The sequence below is a fragment of the Channa argus genome, chromosome 13 (assembly GCF_033026475.1).
Source record: "Channa argus isolate prfri chromosome 13, Channa argus male v1.0, whole genome shotgun sequence".
Taxonomy (NCBI): domain Eukaryota; kingdom Metazoa; phylum Chordata; class Actinopteri; order Anabantiformes; family Channidae; genus Channa; species Channa argus.
The window spans coordinates 9,156,467-9,167,978 of record NC_090209.1 but is presented as its reverse complement, the minus strand read 5'-3'; the positions used below and the strand labels follow the sequence as shown (position 1 = coordinate 9,167,978).

At 38.1% G+C, this 11,512-nt stretch overlaps 1 protein-coding gene across 1 annotated transcript; it reads right to left on the bottom strand.

Moving 5' to 3' along the window:
* Positions 1 to 10,070, bottom strand: syn2a (synapsin IIa). Its single transcript, XM_067526049.1, has 11 exons — positions 9,429 to 10,070; positions 4,464 to 4,521; positions 4,266 to 4,357; positions 3,903 to 4,059; positions 3,708 to 3,797; positions 3,480 to 3,542; positions 3,157 to 3,299; positions 2,989 to 3,063; positions 2,717 to 2,819; positions 2,423 to 2,569; positions 1 to 2,250 (listed from the first exon to the last, which is right to left on the bottom strand). The coding sequence occupies exons 1-11, from the start codon at positions 9,767 to 9,769 to the stop codon at positions 2,116 to 2,118; spliced, it is 1,404 nt and encodes a 467-aa protein (XP_067382150.1). The 5' UTR covers positions 9,770 to 10,070; the 3' UTR covers positions 1 to 2,115.
* Between the last annotated feature and the right edge of the window lie 1,442 nt (positions 10,071 to 11,512).

Genomic DNA, 11,512 nt, shown 5'->3' with positions numbered 1-11,512 from the left:
TGTATTGCAAAGAAAGCTTTATTGCCAGTGATAGAAGGGGAATATCCAGAATGGAGTTTTTCCACAATATATTGTATTCTGATCTTAATTTTCACCATTAATCCAACACCAGTTCAAGTACATGTACTATTTTACCATTGCTCTTTGTGTAGTAGTTACAGTCCTGTAGGTCTGAAGATATTGTAGATTTCATCTCAACACAATGGCCAAATGAACACCCTCAATTATAATTTATCGAATGTACGATCACAATCACTGCACCAAGGCCTAACCATGCAGCTGTAACGGACGGGATTTTCTCTGCATGTTCCTCCCTTGGAAATCAATGTCATGGCATATTTCCTAGTAAAGAGAACAACACACCCATAAAGCCTCAAGCATGGCTTTTACAAGAATACATTCACAGATACTGTACAATGGCGCTTTATACAACTTGTAAAAGAATTGCACACTGAGCTTGTTGAACATATTTAATACTACAGTAACAAATTAAGTGTTGGAAAAATTTTTACAGTTGTTTTGGTTGCTATTTAGCTGTTTTACTATTCAGGGTATTGGATATTTAAAATGGCCTCCATTATTGTCACTGGACAACAACCAAGTGATTGTGATGTAATTTTAAAACATAACATGTGGATGGCCATTGAATCAATTTGATGAAATAAATGCTTTCAAAATAAACATATTATTAAATAAAAATAAAATATTTATATTGCACTTTCCATCAGCTCACCCACAGCGTGATGAGAGCAAACGTGCTGAATCTTTGAATGGCAGTAACACGGACAGAAGTCCACACTAAATCTCAGAGCACTGAACACTGTTGTCATGGCAACAACACCACGGTAGCCAATATCCGATGTACAGGCCATGGCGAGGGAGGGGGGGGTTATATCTAGCATCTCGTGGCAGATCATACATAACACAACTTTTCATTATCAGCCATAATGTCTGCCCCCACACAAGTGAAAGCAGAAGACAATTTGAACCCAGCATCAGTTCACTGGTGTGTGATTTACAGCAGGCTATTTGAAAACATAAGTATTGTCTAGAAGCAGTGTTCTTTGATGAAATTACACACTTCGTGTGACACACGGCAAGATTAACAGTGCCCTCACTGCTATTTACACTGTGCGTTACTCGAGTGCAAAGACTGCTATTGAACTCTAGTAATTTATTCTTTGGTTCAAAATTATAGGAATATATTGAAGTTGTGTGTGTAAGGACATGTGCACAACATCCTATATAATCAAATCTTTAATAAATATTAGACTAGACTATTTATTATTCTTTGTTTGTATTCTAAAATCACCTTAAATTATCTGGATGAAAAAATTAATTGTAAGAAAAGTAACATACTGCATGTCTCTGTTGTATGTGTATGCAGGAGTGTACGCTGTCACACTCACTTTGTTTATGCATGTCTGGTTTGGTATGTTATGCACAAATCCTGCAAACCCTATATATTATGTACCTTTTTTGACAATGCATTAATCACAAGTAACACAGCTCATATAAAACAATTATCTTGCAGGAACATCTCACTTGATCTGACATTTATAACTGACTTGCACCTGCCTTTGTTATCAATCATGCAAAACAAAAATAAATATCTATTAGTATAAATATGAAAAGCATCACCACTAGAGTCATACACACCCACTTAATGTATACATATTGAGATATACATAACCTTCAAACTGCACAAGAGTCCACAGTTTGAACAATATCTATAGATACACACTGAAATTCAAAACAGAAATGGGAGGGGCAAATAAAAGATTTGTAGCTGTAACAAACAGGTAGCACAGAGCAGCACTGAACTCAGTGTAGGCACAATCTGCTTTTTTACATCATCAACAACAGCTCCAAAGAACAAACACAGCTAATGAAACATAGGTGACTGACACAAGCACACAAATCAACAAGTCAACAATTAGACAGTACATTTTGACACTGCATAGAGTTAAAAACACAGTCCAGGCCAGCCCTCAGCTGTACCACATCACCAAGATCTGATTCTAGCTTTCACCAGCTGTGCGCTTGCCTTCAGCTAAGCTATGTCATTCTTATCTCGACTCTGAGACCCCCGCCCCCCGAACTCTCCTGGGTGACTCAGTTGGCCTGGACTGGTTTTGGACCCACTGCAACACCGTTACAGTCAAGAATGTACTGCAGACATCCTTGAGGGGGGCGCCCAGCACTGTTTTTATTGGTTTCACTGGCAATGTCTCCCTTCTGGCCAGATCCCTAGGAAGAAAAATGAAAATTATTTTCTCATCTAGCAACAAGTGTGATAATCTTCTTGTAGTAAATTCTAAAACAAGTGCTATATTATTAAACACAATATATGTGTTTATGTGTACAAACACAACTTTTTAATTGCTCACAAAGTGTGTGTCCTGTGCCTGTTTTACTATACCTGGGATGGCTGTATGGTGGTGGGTCTCTGGGGTGTATTAGCTTCTTTCTCTGTGTGCTGGTTCATTTTTGCCAGCACCATTTCAGTGATAAGCTGCCTGTCCTCCGCCTGGTGCTCCCCTACCAAGGGCATAGAAGAGCCTACCACCTGTGCCACAAGGTGGATGGTTTCAGCAGAGAGTGAGGATTTCCATAACATTGACTAGTGTTTTATTTAGCCCTTGTCCCTTATGTGATGATTCAGCTCATTATGATCCACAAATATCTTTCAAACCTGACAATCATAGGCTCTTACCTCTGTGATGTAATCTCTGCCATCTTTCCCATGGATGGCTTTTACTGCACAAATATCCAGACCCCCAAAAATCTCTGAGCACGTGTCGACCCACAGTTTGTATCTAAACACATCAGGACATGACTCAAACCAAGGGAAGGCTAATGAAACCTCACTCTGATTATGATTTTCACTTGAACAGAATGTGCTTATATATGTTACAGCACCTTGCCAATAATTCTCATAGCTTTTTTTGCATACTGATTGCATTATGGCATAGTGATTAACCTCACCTGTCGGTCATGGCCACCTGTTCCAGCATTGCTGAGCCTGTGTTGGTCTTCCAGTTACCAGATATAGATGTTCTCCTTAAGTGTGTAAAGCACACACACATTCAAATGTTCAGTTTCTTTACTCACTTTTGTATAAAACTGGAATAACAATGGTGTCCTCATACATACATGTAGGCTTTGTAGTCAGTGCCAATCTTTTGGATTCGGATATCATACTTGGAGTCGATGAGAGGTTCTGTGGTGGTGTATGTCTGGGTGAGAGCCACAACACTGGCTATGTCCTGAAACTTACTGTGATTGTCCACTTTCACCTGTACACAAAAATATATGGCAAGCGCCACTGATCTCTCTAAACAACTGGACGTGGACAAATTCGTTCATATATAATGCAGATATTCAAACTGCCCAAATTAGTAGTCTATACAATTATCATGACTAAAGACAGAAATATACCAGTCTTTAATAGTAAGCCACAGAAATGATCTCTATACCTTTCCAATACCAGAGTGGGCATGTCCAATCTTCACAACAACAGGGAATGATGGCATGCTCACCTAAAATGAGAAAACGCAATTTGTGTTACAGCTAAATATTCTGCTCTGTGGTTTCCTTCTACAACCAAAGCCGCAGGGGATGTTCAGTTCATAATTTTTTATTAAAAGCAAACTCAAAATTTTCCTTTCAATGTGGTAGTAAATGTGGGAAGACAGGATTCTCACCATCTCCTTGTAGTTTGGGTAAAAGGTCTGCTCGATCAGAGGGAACTTCTCAGCACCCAGCTTCCTGTGGGTGTTAATAAGTTGGGCAAACTGCACAGACAAATAAATAATTCAGTTATTTATGAATGCTTTACAGAGCAAATTAGAGTTCATAAAATAGAATACAGTACTCCTGGCTGACTGCTGACAGCCTACCGCCCAGGGTTTGTCACACAGGTTGTAGATTGACTCGAGGGAGTTGATGCTTGGGACACCTCCATACTGCAGCCCAATGATCAAGTTACGGAAATCTTCATTCTGAGTCATACTGAAGGCATGCTGGCAAATGAGGACAAAGTCTGGCTTGAATGACCTAGAAAATAAAGGTGCAGAAGATGTGAAAGAAAATCTGGCCAAAAGAAATGAGCCACTTTGGCCAATCCTGAGAGTGTGAACCAGCCTGTCAGTAGGTGGATGACACAACATCACTGCTGAATAAAACATTGATTTGTAATTTCCACAGCTAGACGTTTGTGATGGATAGTTTCTTTTCCATCTCATAGTGTGTGAGTGTCTTACCTGATAACCTTGGTGCCATTCCTCAAAACCTGCATGTTAACATTGCAGGTCCCATTAGCATGAGCCACGACATTGATCTCATTGAATTCAGCCTGAGGAGTTATGATTAGAGAGCCACATGAGTATATATTAATTCAACATCTCTGTTTGCTTTACATAAGTACTTGAAATGGATATCAATGTCCTGGTGAGACATACCTGCTCGACTTTAATGTCATAATCCCCATGTACTTTCTTTCCTCTGAATAATTTTGCCCTGGTTAAAACAGAAACAGAATGTATTAACATTAACCACTAGGACTGATATTCTACATTTCTATAATATATATAACAATCCAAGCAAAAAGCAGTGCTAACTAATTACTTTACAAGTTTAAATATGTACACTGTTATGTACATATATAGCAGACTACATGCTTCATGTCATGCTCTCCCTTCAATGTGGCAAAACATATACACTTATAATCTTTACAGGTTATGCTAAGTGTACCACCTATTGTGGTTATTAAAGGATGAGACAGTAAAGTAACACACCAAATTCACAATTTCAGAAAATGCACCTTTCATCCCTTGTGATTCAGCACTTTTCAAAACTATTTGTATCTGGATTTTCCTTCTTAAAAGTTAGATCTGTGTGGGCTTAGAATGCGCTTCCCCTTGATCACTGCGGAAGAGGAAATAATATCCCATGGGATTTAAGGTTAAGATAGATAAATGTCAGTACTAAAAGCAGAGAATAAAATCCACAAAAGCCACATGATAACTGCCAGTGTAAACTAAGTGTTTGATTTGGCCTTGGCTTTTTTCCTACTGTGATGCGTGGGGGCTGGACCTGACAATAAGGGGCCCATGAAAAACCCTTTCCCTTCTATTTCCTAAAGTTGTTATGGAGGATATTTTCATTCTAGATTGAATTTCTACAGTTCACATTTATACTAGCAACCATCTACTGCAGCTCAACTTTGTTAAATGGTGTTTGTGAAACATTATGAAATATTTTTATCAAAAAGAATTTGTAGAAAGTCCATGGTGATTTGGCTGTGTTGACAATATTTTTCTGACATGTTTTTTAGCTCTCACTTCCTCTTAGTTTCTATCACCCAGCTGTCACATACCCTGCTCTCCTTGCCTGTTTCTTGAAGACATGAGTTAAATAATTCATTTTCAATCTAATTAGAGCATGGGGATCTATTTTGCTGTGGTTGAAAACAAACATTAAAATATGAATCACTGCTCCAAGATGAAAAGCCTACTCTGCACTGTGATGAATGCTTTGCTAATACATAACTGTATGAGAGAGTGTTTCCAAAACATGACAACTAAAAACATACAAGACAAGGCATGAAAATGAGAAGCCTATGATTTTCATTTTGCCGTTCTTCATCAGCATGGGGAAAAGCTGTGTCTTATATGGTATGGCTGATCTATGCTTTATCACTCTGCAGAGCACAGCCCAGCCTAAAATACTAAAGCTTAGTAGCCACACATTCAAAGAGGATATCATACTATAGCACATAACATGATTATTTAACACAGTGCATTATTATTAGTTTTTGGCTGTCAACTCACGGTTACCAGGCTGTCTGATTAAAGTCTACACTAATTCTGTTTATTCTGTGTTATGTTTAGCTGTTTTCCTAATCTCTTCATCGCAAAACTAAAAACACTGTTGTACTTTTAATTAGCAACGTCTACACTGTCTCTTTGGTGATTCTAAGAATAAGACAAAACAATGAAAAAATAAATAGGCTGCTAAGTATGTTAAAGGTATTGCTAAATTCCAAATTACTGAAAAAGAATTTGGCATTCAGATAATTCACCCAAGAGCCTGGTGAGCAGGGACCCTAGTTGAAATTTAATGTCTTGTCACTTGGCCTGCTCAACATTCACTCTCTCATATTGGTATTGTCTGAATAAGGTTATGTTCACAGTACAAAATATTCTGTTCCTGACTCCAATTAAAACAGTCCCCTATGTATCTTTGTAATTTAAAACATTGAGTGAGTGAAAAAAAAGAAACTGTATCCTCTCTGATTTAAATTGAGTTGCATTATAAAAGGGACTAAGGACGCAGCTCAGCCATTAGTTTGATGAGAGAGTGTACCATCTGCTCCTCCTGTCATAAGAGGAATTTATAGCACAGCATTCCTGGAACAAACCAAGTCTCTTTGGATGACTGGCAGCCTCATGTAACAAGTAAACTACTGGCTGCATATCTAAATACACCTGTGTCTATACAGTATTTCCATAATTTTATCAGCTCACATTTTATCCAACACAGTTGACATTATGTTTAACACAACCTGTTACACTATTCTCAACTCAAATAACCGTCCATACAAATATCATTTCTTGCCAAGCTGCGATGTTTTGAAAGTTCTGTCCATTTTGCACAATGTAACTAGTAGTAAAATGTAAATGATAAATTCTTTATTCTAGAAAAAATAGACTGTAATGTAACAAAGTATACAGATACTATGGTGAGGTGAATGTTGGGGTTGCCACAGATGTTGAAAAATACTGTATTTTTTAAAAAATGTATCAGAGACTCAAAGGCGAATATTGCAAAATTGTATCATACACTGCGTATTGCTCATCGGTAACTGAACTGATTCGATCTGATAAACCGAAGCTGATGGCTGATCGTTTGGTCTGATGCATTTAGTCTCGAGCACGCTTCCTGATTTCATTATCTGTGTCTTGAGGCCTAGCAGGTCTCATCACCCCAGTTTTCATATATGGCAGCAGGCAGAAATGGGTTTCAAAACAGCCTGTCATACCTTGGGAAACAGCACATAGCAATCGTTCAGACTAAAGGCTCTGCCAAATGCTGTTTAATAGTTTTATAACAACTACTGCAGAAACTGAATGCATTACAGTAGTATTTCAACACAGTCTTAGTCTATACTTAGTCTAAATTTAGTCTATAGAGTCTTTCCAACAAAACCATTCTTTAAGTGCTATTTGTTTTTTCAAAAGATATTAACTATTTACTGTAAGCTAAACCTAATTCATCAGACCTGCAATATATCAAGAAAAGTCTGATTTGTGCTACGAGATTAAAGGTCTCCTAAAAGAAACCAACCCTATTAAACAAACAGTATACAACTCACATCTCTGTGAAATTAAGCAGCCATGAAATATAAATGCAGCACTCAGATGGTGGAAGGCTACTAAATAAAGTATTTACGGTCATCTGCCACATGTATTTGTACTAATGTACAGAACAAACTATGAACAGCTATAGTATTGGTGGAAATTATGAACTAACATGATGAATAACCTGCATTTCACAACTGAAATTATGTAGGAACAGGAAACTACTTGATTTTTTTAATTAAAAAGAGAAACTATTTCATATTAAACCTTTTTAATTAGAGAAGTGAGAAAGATGAAAAGTGTGAAATAATATATTACTACCAGCCCAACCTACTTACCAATATTCTTTAGAAAGATTTTTGATGAACATTTTTATGCATTATATTGTGTTCTTCTGACAGAAATGAGGACCATTGTCAGTCTACTGGTACATTAAGCTGTACTCCCTGTTCCTGAAAAAAAGTACTTCCTTTCTACTATAACAAACGTGGAAAAATTGAACAGGAGGTATGCATCAATCTCGCTGACGAGTTTGGTCTTGTTAACACTGATCAAAGTTTTTATAGATTGTACAGATGTCTTATACAGTAGATGTCCAGTCCTGCACACATAAATAAGACGAAAGCATACTACCCAGCGACCTGAATTTGGCATGCCAATATAGGATAAATATGATGTACTGGATTTTTACCAGTATAAATCTAAACAGGCCCTATAGTGGCCATCTTGTTGTGGTCTCTACACAATAAACATGTCAGAAGATATTTTATATTCATGTTATGTGAAATAGATAAGAACTAGCTATTGGTAAATTTCGGAAATGAATTATTACTTAATTTATCTTAGTTAAAATCAGATTTAACTTTCTACACTTTACATTAATATCAGCTTGACTACTGTGGTCTGCTGCTATCTTTAGATGGCAAAAAACAATGCCCGTACATACTATGCAAAAAGAGGCAACAGAAATCAAATAGATGGGCAAATGTGTGTGGTAGCCACTGTGCTATCCAGCTGTGTACATCTCATGCATTGCCATAGAAATTATGTCAGCTGTGTAAACAAATGTAATTGGTGTGTTGACATTTTTACCATATTGTTTACTATTCAACACAGTATCAGTCTTTACAGAAAATAAGTCTCCTCTAAATCAAGTGCATGGATACTCATTTAGAACCGTTATCTAACTCCTCACCCCACTAGATTGACAAAGATGTTTGTTTTAAGCCACCTCCGTGTAAGATCTCCCAGGACACTGACTGTCAAGTGTAATGCCTTAAATGCCTTAATGCAAGCCCACTTTTAGCAATGTTGATACAGGGGTCCATTCTCCTCTCAGGCTGAGAGAAACAGAAATGCAGATGATATTATTAAATGTTTCATCCCCATCTTACTAGCCTATCTAATGCACTCCACTTTTCTATGATCGACTAACGGAAATCTATGCACCACTGGCTGCAGTTTGTTAGATTATTCATTACCTATGCATATGCAAGGCATGTCATGTAATCTGCTCAGTGACCAGGGGGAAACCCCATTGATGGAGGAAAAGCATTGCAGTATTCAGACTCTTACAGAGAAATAGACTGCATTTCCCAATTCTGCAGAACATGTGAAAAATCCATTTGTAGAATACTATCAATATGTAATGTTTTTTGTTTTTTTTACCAGATTTTATACATGCAAATGATTAAAACTACACTGACACTTAATTTCTGTTGTTTCATTAAACATAACAAAACAAAACACTACAGACAAAAATATTTACTACAGTGCAGTCAGGATATAGGACAATAAAAATCCTCCATCTTGGGGTAATATCATCACTGCTGAGAATTAATGAGCCAAAGCTGCTTAAGTATTATTGTAACACTGGCATGCTGTACCACAGCAGCATTGCCCATTCATATCTGCAGGGTGCCTCATACAGATGTTGTTTGAGGGGTTCTTTAACCCTTACATAACTACTGAATTTAAAGGAATCCTTAGGGGAAAACTGGTATTAAGGACTAAACAAACAACAATATGAATATTTCGAAAGAGTATATTGAAATATTGTCCTACCACTCCTGTTGGGGTTCATCGATGACCAAGAGAATCTTAAACTTCTTAGGTGTCGTGACTTGGGTCTGCTCCACTAACCCTGCTGAGGCAGCTGTCTGCTTTACAACATTGGTGATGGAGCTAAAGAAACCGGCACCGGTGGACTGAGCTTGCTGGGTTTTTTTCTCTGGAGCTGGGGAAGTGGCTGGCGGCGTAGGTCCGGCTGTAGGGGACTTGGCAGCAGTTGTGGAGGCAGGCGGAGGAGGCTGAGCAGGGTCAGGCCTCTGGAGGTCCGTCATGTAGCCATTGGGCAGGTTGGAGATAAAGGTGCTGTCCGACAGACGCCGACGCAAATAATTCATATTTACAACTGAAGGAGTAGGAAAATACACAAGCACTGGTAGGGGAAAATTACTCTGCAGAGGAGCCCTGTTCTCAGTTTACACTTGCTAATGGCTGAGCTCTCAATGCAAACTCCTAGCAACTGTATTCCCTCCCAGCTCAGTGGAGCATCTTAAGAGCTCCCCCACAATGGCAGCGACGCAACACTCCCCCAACCAATCCCCTTACTCTGTGCCTTTCTCAACCACTGCAAATGATGCTCAGACTGTGCCTCGCCTTCCTCCTTTCGTCCTCTCCTCTCCTCTCTCTCACTTACTGGTGAGCCTGCCAGCCCTACCCCTCCCCCACGTTCTACTGCCTCACAGGCGTGATGATTTTTTGAGCCAGAGCATGGAAAATAGAGGGGTTTCCAGTGTAAGTGCAAGAGGGTATACCAAGTACTGTATCATAAAAGCCTAAGATGTTTTGCCTCGGCCCCTCACCTATTCTCAGCCCGTGTCTATACACAGCATTTCCCTAAGAGTAAAATGCAGCCGTGAAATCTAAAATGGCTGTTAAGACTGGTGAGCAAGGTTGAATGAGAGGAAAAACGTCAGCAGCAGTCCCTTGAGACACACATTCATGCAGTAAACCTTCTCTTTTTATTGATTTATCAATCCCAATAGTTACCTATAATTATTACAATTGTATTATAATTTCCAGCTAATATTGCAAATTGACTAAATTCACCAATCAACTGAAATCTGCAGGTTAGGTAAATATGATAATTAGAAAAACTGGCTGTATGAACAAGGATAGGAGATAGCATTTCAAGAATAAGTATCTACACTCACAGATTCATCTCTAAGCTTACATATTTTCCCACATTTCTATATTTCTAGCAAAGAGGATACATTTTGTAATAAAATACTAAATTGTAATAACAATAATAATAGCCTCATAGTTTGCTGTAGCAGAGCGTTTCAGAAATTTTTAGTTTCGTGAAATACATAACATATCAACTCCAATTCTGATTATAGCCTGAATGTCTGCACTTTATTGTCACTGTACTTCTCCATATTGTAATTTTACTGTCACTGTCTTTATTTACAGCAACAGTTACATAACTAGTGTATTTTTCCTGCTCAAGGGTGTGTAGTTTATTTTTGCAACTAAACTGAATACATAATACAGAGGGTGCTGTAGTGGTTCAAATATTGCAAAAGCATTTGAAGAAAATTAATTATATTTGGGCTATATCAATATATCCTATATCAAAATAATTAATACATTGCACTTTTCATAATGTACTCAGTCAAGAGAAGCATAGGAGTGCAGCATAGGAACAGAACTGGGTTTGTAATGGGGTGCAAGCCTTCTTAAACTGGATATTTTCTTGTTTCTTGTAAGAGAATTATGATAATAGTCTCAACTGTTATTTCTATAAAGCTGCATCATGCTCTGAATAATCTGTCATTGTGTTCTCAAACGTATGCAGACGCAAGGGTGACACCAGCTGGTAGTAGTAGTGTAGTGAACAACAAAGCCGACCTGCGTGTTGATGAAACGAGATTTAAACAGTACTACAGACTCCCAGTGTCAGCATGTTGATCAGCTGAGTGTGTTGCCCTCTTTGCCTGAACAGTATGCTTTTTAAACAGCTTCACATTGCTGCATGATCAGTCCAATCTGTCTGGATTTGACTCTTTTGTTGCATTAAACATTTTATGTGTTCCCTTTCTTGCGCCGACACGAATGCTAAATGCAGGTACAAGCTTAAAAGT

Excerpts from the sequence above, each read along its gene's own strand:
- syn2a (XM_067526049.1), bottom strand. The coding sequence starts at position 9,769 with ATGAATTATTTGCGTCGGCGTCTGTCGGACAGCACCTTTATCTCCAAC. Across the intron at positions 4,522-9,428 it reads GATGAACCCCAACAGGAGTG|GGCAAAATTATTCAGAGGAA; the intron begins GTAGGACAATAT and ends TGTTTTAACCAG. Across the intron at positions 3,300-3,479 it reads CCCACTCTGGTATTGGAAAG|GTGAAAGTGGACAATCACAG; the intron begins GTATAGAGATCA and ends TTTTGTGTACAG.